Raw genomic sequence first — 17,513 nt, forward strand, 5'->3', positions numbered from 1 at the left:
GACTCATGCAGGTGATTATACCTGTAAGGGAACACAGTCAACAGGCCGAATCTACACACACACCAGTGCAGCTGTTACACTGACTGTATCAGGTGAGTGTGGCGACTTTCTCACTTTATAATTATGAAGAGTTTAAAGTGCAGATCTGCATTACTACTAAATATCCTTCTGTTTAATTGTGATAATACAACATTTACAATGATTATAATAATAATAACAATAACATTAATACTACTACTAATAATATTAATAATAATAATTATAATAATAATAATGTCAATGGAATTTATTATTACTTTTTTTGTAAAATGTCATGTTAGCATAATGTGGTTACAGCTTTCGTTTATGGGAAAATTAAATGACTTAAAATTTAAAAACCTCCTTAATTATCTCATCATATCTCTAAATACATGTATATATGGACCATCCTACTGACATAGCTCGAAACACAGCTCTACAGTAAAACACTACTACCACTACTATTTGTACTGATGATAATAATAATAATAATAGTAGTAATAATATTAATAATAAATAATAATAATATAAACTAAAAAGAAGAAGAAGAAGAGGAAGAAGAGGAAGAATAGGAATAAGAGGAATAAGAAGAGGAAGAAGAAGAAGAAGAAGATGAAGAAGAAGAAGAAGAAGAAGAAGAAGAAGAAATAACATGTAGACCTTAGATATTTACAGGGAATATTGATGATCTATTTAAACCAAATCTGTTCATTAAGACAGAAATAATCTCAATACATACAAAATCATCATTTATACTGTACTGTCTATCAGTCGGTGTCTGTCCCAAATCCAAAGCCCTAAATTTCACCTTGTGGAAATGTAGTTTACTTTTTTCTTATTCTTAATGTAAATTGTCATTTTAAAGATGTTTTTGACTCATTTTATGAATTTTAAAGTGAAGCTGGAAGACTGAGATTCATCATAAGAGTAAGTTTGAATTAAAAACTGGTGCTCCACGTCACGTCACTACAGAACCACAGGTTTAGGTAATAGGCAGAACCTTATTTTAGCCACACGCCTACATTTGATAGACGCAAATAAGACTGAATGTCTCTTGCGATCATGCATTTGAATAAAATAAACATAATTAAGCTGTAGGGTCACTCAAATCAAAGGAAATCAGTCTAAAGTATGAATCAGTTAAAAGTCCATGCAGTATCATAAGCAGTGAAAATACTCAGAACAACGTTAGAAAACTACGTCTTGTTCAGGATCCAGAGGTTTGGTCCTCCAGAGAAAGTTTCAGTGATTTAAATGAAAATTAAGCATTATGGTGAATTCAGAGAATAAACATAATGAAACAATAATTGCTGTAGATCATGGGTGTCGTGAACTTCCACCCTTGAGAGTTCAGGTCCAACACACCTGGCTTTATTATTCAAATGTCTATGAAAGCCTTCATTAAGTATGTTAGACAGGGGCTGGAGTTAAACTCTCACGGATGGCAGATCTCCAGGGCCAGGATTAGACGCTGGACATCCTGTTCTACAGTAATTGTTTCTAGTGTTTTATTCTCTGAGTGCACCATGTATTTTATATCACATGATATACAGTTTTAAAGCGTGGAATCACATCTTATTGTAAAGAAGAATAATATTGTACTATATACAGTGCAGTGTAAAAGTCACAGGCATCAGAGAAAATGATATGGCGTGTTATTTGGGTGGTAAGTGTTTGTTTTCCCCAAATCACTAACAGTAGGATAAATACAGTTAAACAAATGACCCGTCAGTTATGACATGATGTGTTAACTGGACTATTTCTCAGATCTCTCCTGCAGGAAGTCCAGTATTTACCATTACCATCCAGTACCCTGTTTATCTAATCAGTCTGTCCTTAGGTTAAATCAGGTGCTGCTGAAGGAATTTAAGAAACCCACACAATGACTGAAGTGCAGCAAGAAGTCAAGCATCAGATTTCTTTTACATCAAACCTGCACAAAAACCAACTTCACAGCCAAACAATGTTATTTTTACAGCACTTGTCCTGTTTTTTTTCTATACTTGCATTCATGCCAATGTTATATAACAAACCAGTCATAGTTAATCTAAGAAACATTTAGTATGAGGTGCTAAAAGGTGGAAGAGCCTTAAGAGCTTCAGCTCATCTGACATGTAATAAGGAATAAACATGAGGAAGGACTTGCTAATGAATTAGTTGGATCAGGTTTGCTGGGAGTAGTGAAAACAGCAATGTGTGCAGGGTAGGTGGTTCTCCAGAAGCAGAGATGAGAACCACAGATGTACAAGATTAAAATCAGTGACATATTCAGCAATAAAAAAGTGAAGTTGATTGAAAAGCGACAAATTTGTTGGTCAGTAAATTATGTGTTGGTGGTGATGAAGGACTGGAAAGGGGCACTTAAGACGAAACTGTGTATAAACTTGTGTGACAGTTTTGGACACATTTATAAAGGTTTGTTAGAGTTTGTCTAAAGCCAGAAAGTGGAAGATGCAGAAGAGATATAGTGATTGACTTAGAAACACATCTGGAATAAAATTCTCTCTGTAAACTAACAGAGAGAAAGTTTTTAAATGCTGTCATGCGTTTTCAGAGAGAGTGAATAAGTTTTAAAAGGATTTATCATCTTTGAACAGAGAAACCAAAAGCTACAGTGAACGTCCAGCCAGCTGGTCATGTTTTCATCAGAGAGAGAGTCACTCTGACATGTGGAATAGAAAGTGGAGATGACTGGAATTATGAATGGTATAAGAATAATAATCTTCTCAGAGATGCTCAAAGGAAGAAATATGAAATCTCTAATATTGATCAGACTCATGCAGGTGATTATACCTGTAAGGGAACACAGTCAACAGGCCGAATCTACACACACCCCAGTGCAGCTGCTACACTGACTGTATCAGGTGAGTGTGGCGTCTTTCTCACTGTATTTCTATCATTAAGAGTTTAAAGTGTAGACGTGCTTTGCAACTATAAAAACATCATCCTGAAGTAAACATGTCAGCAATTTTGTCTTTATTATGTAAAGTTTCTCAGAAGCCTTAATGAGTTCATGTACAGTGCTGAGCCAAAGTCAGAGACCACCCTTCATTATTTAGTCTCCAGTCAAAACCATAAAACAGAAATAAAGCAGTTCTACAAGTTGGTCATTTTTCTGCACTGGAAAAAACAGAAACGTCCACACATTCCTGAGTTTTCTAGCTTTTCACTTGACAGTTACAGATCATTTAGAAAATCATGATAAAAGATCTTCTCATGGTCTGCACTAATTAACCAACTGCAAAAGTCTCATCTCCCTTTGTTATTGTTTCTATGTCCATCAAACTTTCAGCTCAGGCTGCTTTGTAACAGACTAGAAATTTCAGTAGTTCAGCAGTTATTTTTACAGGAGGTCTTTCAGGGGTCTTTAAAGAAGCAGTACAAAGAATGGCCTGTTAGTGTGCTTTAATATTTATCTTTACACACAATATTTTACTGATGAATGTGAGCACTGAACAGTCCTGTTTAATTAATAACTGTCAGCAGCCGAGTTATCAATCTGTCCAGTTAGTTAACTGACCTTCATATTGCTTTATAACCGTCTTTCTCCTCAAACGTCATATTAAAGTGATTTTTAGCAAATACAGTAATCTAGATCAGGTTCAGCATAATTCTGTCTGTTAATGGTTTTAACACTGAGCTGTGAGTGAATCTCCCACAGTGTTTAAGCCAAAAGCTTTTCAGCTTCATGAATGATATAAAAATCGATACCAACATCCAGATCATTAGGACACATTTGTGTCTGTCAGGCATCATCTGTTCCTCAGTTACACTTTTCCATAATTTATTGGCCTAATAACACTTTTCTTTTGATCTTCACACTGTTTCCTCTGTAATGATGACTGAAACAGAGGTGTGAAGGTACCATGTGTGGATGACCTTAATAAATTAAATTTTCCAAATTATGATGATAAATTTGGTGCATTAGAAACATTTCAGTCTTGATGGAGACGTTTATTCTCATGTGTCTCATCATGAGTAACTCAACTATCTGTTTTACCTTAAACATTAAACCAACGTGAAAGTTCCATCTCTAAATAACATAAAGCTGAAAGTCTAAATTCTATCAGCTGAACTTTGTTCTTCATCAGCAGTAAAAGTCAAACCTACAATCACCTCAAACCCTGAAGGAGCTGCATTGACAGGAAACACAGTGACTCTGTACTGTAAACTCCATCAGTCTGCTGGATGGACGTTTTACTGGTCCAAACACACACAGAGCTCTGAGAAGGAGACCATCACCAACGTCTACACCATCAGCTCAGTTAGTCTCTCTGATGGAGGTCAGTACCGGTGCAGAGCTGGCAGAGGAAACCCAGTCTACTACACACACTACAGTGATGCACTCTGGGTAAACGTTACTGGTGAGTAGGAGATTTTCACTCAGTGATACATTATAGTGCTGAAGGTTTACAGCACAGATAGGAGTAAATGATTAATATTACAGAAACATCTACTTAAAGGCATCATAAATCTGAGGGTCAGATTATATAGTAGTTTGGTTCAGTGTATCCAGACCACAAGCAGAAAATTATATATTTGCTCAATTTCTCTTTGTCAGATGTAGCTCAGGCAGTATTGAGTGTGTCTCCACAGAGCTGGTTGACTGAAGGAGAGTCAGTGACTCTAAGCTGTGAGGTTACAGGCTCCTCTACAGGCTGGACATTCAGCTGGTACAGAGCTGCTCTCTACAGACAAGGCTTAGAACAAATAAGAGACGTTCATGGCAATGTTCTGTATCATGTGGAGCTCCTGTCAGACAGCAGAAGAGAAGCTGGAGGCTCCTACACTCTCAGTCCTGCTGCTGTAAATCACACAGGAGTTTATGTGTGCAGAGCAGGGAGAGGAGAACCAGCCTATCAGACACAGTACAGCACTGCGCAGACACTGTGGATCACTGGTGAGGAAATATAGAAGTGAATATTTATATATATACTTACACTTAAGAACATATCCAGCATCAGGCTCCATGTGTATCTTGTGTGGATGTTCAGGTTCATCTCCTCCAGCCTCTCTGATCATCAGTCCCAGCAGAACTCAACACTTTAGTGCTGGCTCTCTCTCACTGAGCTGTGAGGGACAGAGTGACTCTACTGGATGGAGAGTGAGGCGATACACACACAGTGGGGAGGTGTCAGATTGTTCATCAGTTACAGGATCTACATGCAGCATCATCTCCCTCCACACATCCCTCACTGGAGTTTACTGGTGTCAGTCTGAGTCTGGAGGAGGAAGTGATCCTCTCAACATCACAGTGCACAGTCAGTCTCTGTTACTCTTACCAATAACAGGTTCAATACAGAAATATTTTAAAAGCTATTTAATGAATTAATTGTTAAAAATGTAAATACTTCCATACTAGATTAACACTTCAGTATAGGAGGATGTTATAAAGCCCTTATTACATCTTAACAAACCTACAGCTGATCATTAACTGGCTGCTCATCACTGCTTTATTATGCAGTAACTGAAGTGACTTAAGATCATTTTTATTTGTGTACTGTACATCATTTAGTGCCACAGCTCTCAAAATTTATTAATTTTATTTTTTAAGTGTTTCACTTTTGTGTGTCTGTATTATATTTTACCTGTTAGCTGCTTTTGTTTACATTTTAAAGCAACTGTCAGCCCAAGAAAAGTATTAAATATTAAAACGTCTATAAATAATCTTGTGTATAGTCAGTGAGTGAGTGATGGGTCTATATGAATGTACTTATTAATGAACTCTTTAATTAATCTTTGATTAAATACCTAAGTAGTTACATTGTGTCCCATCAGAGTTGATTATTTTTATTGTTTCTTATCAAAACAGGACTTTAGTGTTTCCTTTTGATTCTTAGTGAATTACCAACCTGATCTCGAACTCTAAAGTGCAGTTTCTAGTTCAAATGTAAATCTAAGAAGTTGTTACTTCACTCTGTATCACTTTCTCTCTCCTACAGATGGTGATGTGATCCTGGACATTCCTGTCCATGCTGTGACTGAGGGAGATTCTCTGACTCTCCGCTGTTTATTTCGCTCCACAAAGCCCTCAAACCTCACAGCTGATTTCTATAAAGATGGATCACTGCTCCAGACCCAGACGACAGGAGAGATGATCATCCGTACTGTCTCAAAGTCAGATGAAGGTCTCTACCACTGTAAACACCCAGAGAGAGGAGAGTCACCACAGAGCTGGCTCTCAGTCAGAGGTCTGCTGCTTTAACAGAAAATATCTAATCATTATAATTTATATTTTAATAAGAATGCCCTCAGCAGCCATTTCTATTCTACATTACAGTGATTATACTGTGTGTGTGTATCATGTTTGTCCCGTTCAGGAGCTCCAGTCTCAGCGTTCAGTCTGCTCAGTAGTTTAATGGCAGTGTCTCCATATTTGCTGGTGACCATCGTGCTCGGGGTCAAATGCTACAGAGCTTGAGGTAAAAACTCAGTCTTTTTGTGTTTCTTCAAAGTGTTAGTAGTGTTTGTTTTTTTGCTACTATATAAAATCTGATAAAAGACTAATGTGGATTGTTCATCATTACGTTTTTCACAGCTAAACCTGGTGAGCAGAGCAGAACATAAGCAATGATGGAAGCTGAAACATCTTGAGTGCTGAATGCCAGGTTTGTATATTGGAGTTACACTGATTAGAGACTAATAAGAAAAGACTAAGAAGTGTTTTACATAGACATCATTTCCTAAATACTTCAGGGCAACTGAAATGCTAACTTCTGCTCATCCTTCTTAGTTAATGTTCATTACATTCATCAAATAAAATGCTGCCGTGATGGTGCTGAATAATGAGGAGAGTTGAATGTGTGACTGTTTGTGTGGAGGATTAATGTTCTAAAGGCAAAAACTTTAAGAAATGTAAACTGAAACTGCAGAGCTGAGACCTCACAGCAGGGGGCGCTGTCACAGTATTATTCTTTTACAGTTTATCACACTTCAGTTGTCATTAGTTATTTAGTGTGTTGTTTACATCGATAGCAGTGTGAAAAAGCTTCACTAACAGAGATGAGACTCTCTCATTGTAGATATAATCCATAAATTAAAACAAGATTTGCTTCTACAGGAACTCCTGGTTTGGGTTTTAAGGAGTGAAGACAGAAAAGGACCTGAATACATTTAGACTGTCAGAATTATTTTTAGAAGAAGAAAACAATCTCTCATGCATTAAAATGTAAACCCTCTGTCTCTTTTTATGGTCCTTCATCCCTGCAAAATGTTATGCTTTTACTCTACAATATAAAAGACTTGTCCATTTTCCATTTAAACTAAGTGTTTATATAAATATTAAACATATTTTAAAAGTATCAAAATAAAATAAAGCAGGAAAACATTGTAATAATTTTTATAGTGTGATGGATTTGAATAATTTTTTTATTTTCTTTGGTTTTGTTTTGGTATTATTATATATTTTCCATTGTCATGGGTTTTGATGCTGAATGCGTTCTAATCTGCTTTTTCAGTTTTATCTTCTGGTCTTTTATCTTTTCCTCATATTCATGATCTAATGGTGACACAGTGCTATGTGGTCATATGTTTTAATGTTCTCCTTCTTGTGTTGAACCTCATTCATTTATTGTAAACTAACTGTGGTTCTTTTTTTAATGCAGTTAAATTACAATTATAATAAAGTGTTCATGAAAGAAAACATTGCTTTGATGTTTTATCTGGCTGAATTGATTCATCAGTGAAACCTTCTAGGCCTTCAGAGGAGTCCTAATGAATTCTGGGAACTGAAAAATACTCGTCTGTAATTTTTATGCATTTTTAAAAATTGTTGTATTTAAACTCTGCAATGATAAAACTCTGATTTTAATGTTAAGGTTTGGTTGGAAACAAAAGATGAAAGTCTTGAAAACAGAAAAAGACACTTTGTTCTCCTCTGTGAAAGTTCTGGCTGCACTCCAGCTCACCATCAGCGTTTCACCACTGCTGTGATACAAACCCAATTCCTAAAGAGTTGGGACAGCAAGTAAAATGTAAATATAAACAAAGCAGTGATTTTTAAACTTCTATAGCATTTCAATGAAAATAGCAGAAAGAAGAGATAAAATATTTTCTTAATATAAATACTGCAGTGATTTTTTGTACAGACCCAATTTTTAAAAAGTTGTGATGCTGTGTAAAATGTAAATAAGTGTGAATAGAAACAGTTTGTGATGATTTACAAATCTCATAGACTCGTATTTTACTCACAATAGAACGTAGAGCACATATCAGATGTTGAAGGTGAGACATTTGACAAATTCATGGAAAACAATTCATTTAGAACTTGATGGCAACAAGGCATCTGAAAAAAGTTGATGGTTTGGGGGAGCATTAGTGCACATGGCATGGGTGATGTGCACATCTGTGAAGGCACCATTAATGCTGAATGAAATATAGATGTTTTGGCAACATGAGCTTCCATCCAGACAACGTCTCTTTCAGGAAAGGCGTTCTATATTTCAGCAAGACAATGATAAACTACATACTGCATCCATTACTACAGCATGGCTTCACAAAGGAAGAGTCTGGGCACTGAACTGACCTGCCTGCAGTCCAGACTTTTCACCAATAGAAAACATTTGTCAGATCAAGAAAAGAGAAAACTGACAAAGAGGACTGTTGAGCAGCTTCAGTCCCACATCAGACAAGAACAGGACAACATTCCTCTAATAAAACTCCAACAATTGGTGTCCTCACTTCCCATACATTTACAGACTGTTGTCAAAAGAAGAGGGGATGCTACATGGTGGTAGACGTGGCCCTGTCCCAACTGTTCTGAGATGCGTTGCTGCCATGAAGTTCTAAATGAGTTAAAGTTTTTCTGAAATGGTAAAATTTCTCACTTTCAACATCTGATATGTGTTCTATGCTCTACTGTGAGTGAAATATGGGTCTATGAGATTTAATCATGCATTCTGTTTTTATTTACACTTATTTACATTTTACACAGCAACTTTTTTGGAAGTGGGGTTGTAAATATATGTTTCCAAATTTGATGCCTGCAGCACATCCCAACGTTGGGCTGCATAATGTAAGACTGGGAAGTTTGTGGAAAGATCGAAAATACCTGTTTTGAAATTTTCCACAACTCAACAGATAACAGGTGATGCTGTCATGACTGGATATAAAAGGATCTTCATGTAATATATTTATAATATATTATATTAAAAATAATTAAAATAGATTTTTAAAAATTCTTCCTCCTCCAAGCAATAGTTGAATTCTTCTTCTCCTCATTCACGCAGGGAAGGAATATGTAATTATTGATGGACTAAGAGATTTAGTTAGTCTGTTGTTTACCTCTTATTCAGGATTCTCTGGAGAATCTGTGAGGAAAGCTGTGAGCCGAGACACTCGGATTTTACTGTGGATGGAGCCACAGATGGGCTTTAAACACCGATGTTGGACGCAAATTTTCTGAATGACTAACTAAGACATTCTGTACAGAACTCATGGTTCTAAACAGAGCCATTCCTGCTACTAGAGAACCTTTGAAGAACCATCTTTTTTAAATGTTATCAGAACCAGTTGCCTATTGCGCCCTCATGTGGACAATTTAAACATGATCCTCAGCCTGAATGAAACTGGACATTAAATTACATGAATGTGTTTTTTAAACGGATCAGTCAGTTTTTTATTTGTTAGTTAATCATTTACTGTTAATCTATTAATCTTTCACATCCTTCACTAGTAGAACTGACAGATTTTGGCCTCTTGTAATTGTTCTCTGTTCTCCACTTTACCCCAAATGAAGGAAAACTGCATGTGCAGGGTGTGGAGTTTCATTTCACCTTCGAAATTACTTCAAATAACAACAACAACAACAACAACAATAATAATAATAATACAGTAATTTTATTATATTATTATTATTATTATTATAAGTGAATAGGCTCCAGCACCCCCCCCTCTGTGACCCTGATGGAGAAGCATCTTAGCAAATGGATGGATGGATGGATGGATGGATGGATGGATGGATGGATGGATGGATGAATGGATGGATGGATATTATAAGTGAATGAACGATAAAGAACTTACAGTTAGTGCTGTTTCTCATTCACTGCTCATATAGCGACGCTCTAAACACCTAAATGGCCAAATATGGAAGTGAGAGCTGTTTATATGGTACGGTGTGTGACGTCACCGCCGAACCTGACTGAGACATCAGCCAATAAAGCGCAGCCAGTGACTGTTTTCAGTCATTTTAAAGCACTAACTCTCATTTATTAGCTTTAGTTTTTCTGCCATGAACTAAAAACACATAAATGTGAGATTTCAAACAAGAAGTGTGTTTTGTAAAATCTATTCCTCCCACAGAAAAGTAAAGAACATCAGAGAAAGAAACCTTAAAAAGTGTTTTAATTCAAACTTCATTCAATATTATGAATGTGTTACTGTAATTAACCTAATTAACAGCCCAGCATAGAAAACAGAAATATTATACTGTTAATTAATGTTCAATAAAACTGAACAGTGAATATTCTACACCTTGTAGCTCTGCAGAAACCTGGGAATTTGTGTGCAGTGATGAGATTTCTCTTAAAATGATTTAAACCTTTAGGCTCACACTCTCACTGTAGGTTTCAAACGGTCTTGCTTTTTTTTTACAGGAAAGTGATTTGATATGTTGTAGATTAATAATAACGCAGTGTTTTCTCTTGTTAAACATGCCATGGTGGTTGTTTTTTTGATGGACGCTGCTGAGCTGATTCATGCGCGTTACAGTAGCACTGCAATTTCCCCCTGGGATCAATAAAGGAATCTGAATCTGAATCTGAATCAACTATGTGGTTATCATTATTTTTCACCAGGTGGCACCAAAGCATTACATCAGCAGATAATATATCAGCAAAGATAATCAGCAGATTATCTGTTTGTTTCTATTGGTTGAAACTGAATACGGGCTTCAAAATTCAACATGTGGAGCTGATTGCAGTCACAGTCATATAATAACAGTGTTATTATAGTGTTACTGTGTTACATTTCTAAAATATACAGTACCACAAATACTAAAGAAAAGGTAACGTTACTTTCAATTTTATTCAAACTGCTGACATAACATCCCAGATAGCAGACGGTTCTGGGCCACACTTGGCACTATCACACCACACTTTGGCCAAAAGTACTTTTCATGTGCAAGTTCATCATTTTTGAATGGGAAGCCAGCAACTAGGTTATAACTAGGTTAACAACTAGCAACTAGGTTAACTAGAACAGAGCTCGTTTACATATTTCAGTTTTAAAGATACTATAAAACAACAGCCTGTTGAATTCTGAGGGACAAAGTGGTCATGTAAAAATTATTTTAGACTGTTTTTGATATGTTGGAAGTCATCAGTGGACCTCAAGAAAAAAAAAATACATGAAAATGGGGACTTTTGGACTTCCAGTTTCGGGCAGTATGGCGTAGGTTATGGAAAACGTGAACTCCGCAGAGCGAGGTTGTTTATTACTTATGGTGCACTGTTAATTTCCTTTTTTTCATAACTGAGCCTTGGTTTTAGTCTACTCACCCGTTTTGCTGTGTCTGTTTTCGTCGCCATGCCACCTAAAGCGAGTAAAAGTTTGGCTTCCTCTCAGCCTCTCATCGGCCCCGCGCTTACTGCGGCCTCCTCGGCCTCGGGCGCTGCGTCCCCTCCGAGAAAGAAGCCCGCTTCCCCCGACCTCGCCAAAGAGCTCGCAGCTCTAAAATCGGACATCATACAAGCGGTGACCTCGGAGCTCACGCGTGCACTTACAGCAGAGTTCCACTCTATCTCCAGGGATTATCATTCCAAACTTCAGACGGAGCTTCAGGAGATGAAATCTGAGCTTCTCCGAGACAACGCGTCGCTGAGGTCGTTGAAACCTCCCTGTCGGCACTCTCGGATGAGGTTGTGGGACTCAGGGCGAGAGTTGAGTCCCTTTCCAGTGAGCTCGTCAGAGTCGATGCTAAATGCGAGGACCTGGAGGCTCGTTCGCGTCGTCAGAACATCAGGATTATCGGCGTGCCGGAGGGTGATTCATGATTCACTTTGTCCAACTCCAATGTGTCGGAGCTTTTGAGGGAAGCCCTCTCTTTGGAAAAAAGCCCACTTGTGGACAGAGCTCGCCGTTCTTTGGCGCCTCGGCCAAAACCCGATGGGCCTCCTCGTCCAATAATAGTGAGGTTACACTATTTTGAGGACTGTGCTCGGATTCTCAGAGAGGCAAGGAATCATCCGCGAATCACTTTTTCTGATATGAATCTCTCCATCTACCCTGACCTCACCTCCAAAGTGGCCAAGGCGAGAGCAGCCTTCAACACAATCAGAAGAAAACTTTGTTCAATGGACGGGGTCAAGTACGGTATGTTTTACCCAGCTCGACTTCGTATTACATACAAGGGCGAATCGCGGGAGTTCACTTCTCCTACTGAAGCTGAGCGCTTCATTTCTACAATGCCTGGGTGACTGACGTTTCTCTCATCCTGCCTTTTGCATACATCCTCTCCATGCCTTGCTTTTTGAAAGTGAATAAATATGTGGATGGAGTGGGGAAGGGAGAGGGGAAATAAACATAAATAGGTACATAAATAGTGATAAATATAATTACAACGGAAATTAATGGAAATGTTTGAGAAGAATAATTGATTGAATGGGGTGCACCATGAGACACTGTTTGTAATATGTTGTAAATTTGCTTGTTCTGTGGGGTTTACTAAAAGTCTGTACTTGCACTGAGCTGTTCTTTCGGAAGTGTTGTTCATTTGGGATTGACTCCCGTTGGAGTCTGTTTGGAAGTAGGGTGGGGGGTGGGAGTCATGCTTTGGATGGGTGGGTTGATGTCCCCTTTTTTTTTTTTTTTTCTTTCCTCTTTCCTCTCAGTTGGCCTGTACGATGGTTCACATTTATTGTATGATAAATGACTGGTCCTAATTTTAAGACAGTGTTAGGTGAGTTCCCTTTATGTTTCTTGACTTGGAATGTTAGAGGTTTAAATAATCCACTTAAACGGTTGAAGATATCTAATCACTTGAAACATTTAACTGCTGATGTAGTATTTCTACAGGAGACATACCTTAGGAATGAGGATCATCTTAGATTGAAATTCTCTTGGGTTGGTGAGTTCTTTCACTCTAAATTCAATTCTAGAACCAGAGGAGTTGCAATTTTGATTAAAAAGGGAATTCAGTTTGTTCCTGGGAATGTTGTTGCAGATGTGAATGGCAGGTATCTGATTGTGCAAGGTCATCTATTTAATACCCCTGTGTTGCTTGTGAATGTTTATGCCCCCAATTTCGACAATCCAAACTTTATGACAGGATTACTCAGCTCGATACCATCTCTGAATACTCATTTCTTGATACTTGGTGGAGATTCTAATTGTGTTATTGATCCAGTTTTAGATCATTCAGCCCCTCCCATGATAACCCGCTCTGCTACGTCTCAAGTGCTTTTTGATTTCTTAACTGACAATGCTATTCTTGATCCTTGGAGAGCTCATAATCCTAGTGCTAAAACATTTTCTTTCTATTGTCATCCACATAAAACATATTCTCAGATTGATTTTTTTTTTTGATAGCTTTCTCTCTTCAAGGGTCATGTCATCTAATTACCATCCTATTGTGTTGTCTGACCATGCCCCCTTAACTGTCAATGTGAAGTTATCTAACCGTCCTTCTGTCCCACCACCCTGGAGATTTAATTCGCTGCTGTTGTCGGATCCTGCCTTCAATTCATTTATCAATTTTTCTATAGACGATTTTATTATCAACAACAAAAATGATTCTACATCAGCTTCTCTTTTGTGGGAATCCCTTAAAGCTTATTTACGAGGGCAGATTATTTCCTACGCTGTCTATTCCAACAAGATGCAGAAACATGAAGTGCAGGATCTGATGACTGAAATTGCTGAGCTTGATAGACTCAATGCACTCAACCCAACTTTCGCTTTGCAGAAGCGTCGATCTTCAAACTAAATTTGATCTTCTTACTACTTCCGGTGCAGAGTGCCTCCACTTACATGCGCGCAGCAGTTACTATGAATATGGTGACAAAGCCTCTAGGTTATTGGCCCATCAGTTAAAAAGACGTGCAGCTTCTCGATCGATTTTTCAATTAAATGGTCCGGGGGGTGAGCTGTGTTCGGATCCACTGTCCATTAATGCAGTTTTTAAATCTTTTTATTCAGAACTTTATCAATCGGAAGCTGCGTCTGACGATGAGGTGTCTGCCTTCTTGGATGGCTTAGAGTTTCCCATCATGGATCTACCAGATGCAGAATCTCTTGATTCACCTCTGAGCCTAGAAGAAATTGGGATTTCTATTAAAGCTATGCAGACAAATAAGGCTCCTGGTCCAGATGGGTTCCCTATTGAATTTTTAAAAAAGTTTATTGACAAATTGGCTCCTGTTCTTTTAGCGGTTTTTGAGGAGTCTTTATCCTCTGGAACTTTGCCACACACGATGACTCAAGCTTCTATCTCACTTCTTCTTAAGAAGGACAGGGACCCGGATTTCTGTGCATCATATAGACCTATTTCTCTTTTGAATGTACATGTAAAGATTTTGGCCAAGGCTCGGGCATTGAGACTGGAGCGTGTTCTGCCCGGGGTTGTTTCACATGATCAAAATGGATTTATTAGGGGGCGTCAGCTTTTTTTCAACGTTCGGACGCTTTTGAATGTTATATTTATGGAACATTCTTGTTCTTTTCCTGAATTAGTTATTTCTTTAGATGTAGAAAAAGCGTTCGACAGAGTTGAGTGGAATTTTTTATTTTTAGTGCTGCATAAATTTGGATTCGGAGATAAATTTATTTCCTGGATTAGACTTTTATACACTGCTTCCCAAGCTAGTGTGCATACAAATGGTGTCCGCTCTGAGTATTTTTCGTTGAAGCGTGGGACAAGACAGGGGTGCCCATTGTCACCTTTATTGTTTGCTTTAGCTATTGAGCCCTTGTCTATTGCTTTGAAATCCCATCCACTTTTTCGGGGTATTGTACGTGCTGGTGTCGAGCTGAAACTACTATTGTACGCTGACGATCTGTTATTATATGTGACTGACCCCGCTTCATCTCTCCCATCAATTCTGTCTCTGCTAAACACATTTGGCTTAATTTCAGGATATAAAGTAAATTTGCAGAAGAGTGAGTGTTATCCAGTCAATGCATTGGCCCTGACATTTAACTACTCCACTATACCATTTAAATTGGCTCCAACTGGTTTTAAATATCTCGGGATAAATGTTTCTCGCACCCTACCATCTCTTTTTTGCAATAATTTCACTTCTTTATTGAATAAACTTAAATTGGACTTGCAGAGGTGGAAATCCCTTCCCTTGTCCTTGTTGGGCAGAATTAATGCTGTAAAGATGAATGTCTTGCCTAGATTTCTTTTTTTGTTTCAGTCTATTCCTTTATATTTACCTAAAAAGTTTTTTAAAGATTTGGATCAGCTTATTATCTCTTTTATTTGGAATGGCAAGCTTCCCAGAGTGAGTAAATTAATATTACAGAGATTCAGATCTGATGGAGGCCTCTCCCTTCCCAACTTCTCACTCTACTATTGGTCAGCACATGTTCATAAAATACTTAATTGGCTTCACTCTCCAGAGTTGTTGTGGTGCAGATTGTAGACTCAAACTTGTGTCTCATCTTCTCCACTTGCTCTACTCACCTCTCCCTTACCACTTAAGATTAAAAACTTTTCCAAAAATCCAGTGGTGATTTCCAATCTTCGTATTTGGTGTCAGTTTAGACGCCATTTTAAATTCTTAACACCTTCTTTGCTAATGCCTATTTTGAATAATCATTTATTTTCCCCATCTCTTTCTGACACTGCCTTTCTTACTTGGCACAAGAGGGGTATAACATCTTTTGGTGACCTTTTTAAAGATGGGACCTTTTGCACCTTTGCCCAACTGGCTTGTGAGCGTAACCTTTCCTCTTCGCATCTGTTTCGGTATTTCCAGATCAGACACTGTGCCTTAGCTCTCTTCCCTGGCTGCCCTATAAGGCAGCCTTGGGATGATTTATTGTCTTTAGATCCTTCCAATAAATCGCTTATATCTAGAGTGTATTTGATTCTTATAAATTTAGATGTACCTGATGTGTGTAAAATTAAATGTGCTTGGGAAAAGGAGTTGGGCATTTCTCTTTACGATCAATGGTGGGTTAGAGTGATTAATGTGGTGCAGTCTTGTTCACCCTGCGCAAGACTCCAATTCATTCAGTTTAAGGTTTTGCATAGAATGCACCGTTCAAAATTTCAATTATCTAAATTTTAACCCAACTTAGTCAATGATCAGTGTGATAGGTGTTCAATTTCTCCTTGTAATCTGAGTCACATGTTTTTTTATTGCCCAGTCTTGCAGAGGTTTTGGAACTGTTATTTTGATATCATGCCCAAGGTTTTGGAGGTGGAAATAGATATCTGTCCTATGGTGGCAATATTTGGCCTTTCTCTTCAATTACCCTCACTTACTCGAGGGCAAGCACAGGTTTTGGCCTTCACCTCCTTACTGGCTAGACGCTGTATTCTTTTTCTATGGAAATCTTCAAAACCTCCTTCTCTTGCTTTTTGGCTTCAAGATGTACTGCAGTTTCTCAAAGTGGAAAAGATGTCATGTACCCTGAAAGGTAACACCGCCTCATTTTACACCAAGTGGAACTCTTTCCTTTCCTATGTTGATTCGCTTTCAACATTGCCGGCTGACTGAACTTGAAGGACCACTATAATTCAGATTCATTCACAATTGTGTGTTGTTGTTTTTTTTTTAGTTATTTACTATTATTATTATTTATTTATTTAATTATATATATTTTTTCTCCTTTCTGTGCATTTTAGTTTTGATTTTTATTTATTTATTTATTTATTTATTTATTTATTATTAATATTATAATTTTTTTTTTTTTTTTTTTAAAGACTCAATTCATTATGTTATTCAGTTTTGCTCCTCTGTGGGTTGGTATGATTGGGGGTGGACCAAAATGTTTGGGGGAGAAAATGGGGAAATATTTTGAGCATAGACAGTGCTGTTCTCTATTTTCTTGTAATTAATGCTGTGATATGTTTGCTTTTGGCCTTGCTCTTAAAAGAAAAAAAAAAAAATGAAGAAAGAAAATGGGGACTTTAACACAATTTAGGCAAAAAGTATGGAATCAGAATGTTTATTTCAAATGAAACCACCATGTGCTCACCATGAAATCTGGACAAAGAAAACTGTGTACCCTGCCCGGGATAGGGTCACCAGGACCTATCACTGGAGCCAGGCCTGGGGGTAGTGTTCCCTAGGCAGTGTGAGATTGCAGGGGGGCCCTTGGTGGCCTAGGCTCTTGCAGCAGAAACTGGCTCTGGGCACATGGAATGTAACCTCACTTGGGGGGTAAGGAGCCGGAGCTTGTGCGGTGTTGAGAGGTACCAACTAGATATAGCTGGGCTCACAGTGTCACAGTGTCACCCACAGTGTCGGCTCTGGAACCAAACTTCTTGATAGGGGTGGGTCCCTCTCCTACTCAGGGGTTGCACAGGGTGAGAGGGCGTGAGTGGG

At 38.0% G+C, this 17,513-nt stretch overlaps 1 protein-coding gene across 1 annotated transcript in view; it reads left to right on the forward strand.

Moving 5' to 3' along the window:
• Window positions 1-17,513, forward strand: part of LOC119262786 (sialoadhesin-like) — a gene marked incomplete at its 3' end in the record, with an annotated part of 84,654 nt that overhangs the window by 8,628 nt on the left and 58,513 nt on the right. The window contains exons 3-6 of the mRNA XM_037536016.1: window positions 4,199-4,301; window positions 4,580-4,918; window positions 5,013-5,279; window positions 5,961-6,209. Of these exons, the coding sequence (XP_037391913.1) occupies window positions 4,199-4,301; window positions 4,580-4,918; window positions 5,013-5,279; window positions 5,961-6,209 (958 nt within the window). The remainder of the gene's footprint in view (window positions 1-4,198; window positions 4,302-4,579; window positions 4,919-5,012; window positions 5,280-5,960; window positions 6,210-17,513) is intronic.

Source organism: Pygocentrus nattereri, chromosome 29 (assembly GCF_015220715.1).
Source record: "Pygocentrus nattereri isolate fPygNat1 chromosome 29, fPygNat1.pri, whole genome shotgun sequence".
Classification (NCBI taxonomy): domain Eukaryota; kingdom Metazoa; phylum Chordata; class Actinopteri; order Characiformes; family Serrasalmidae; genus Pygocentrus; species Pygocentrus nattereri.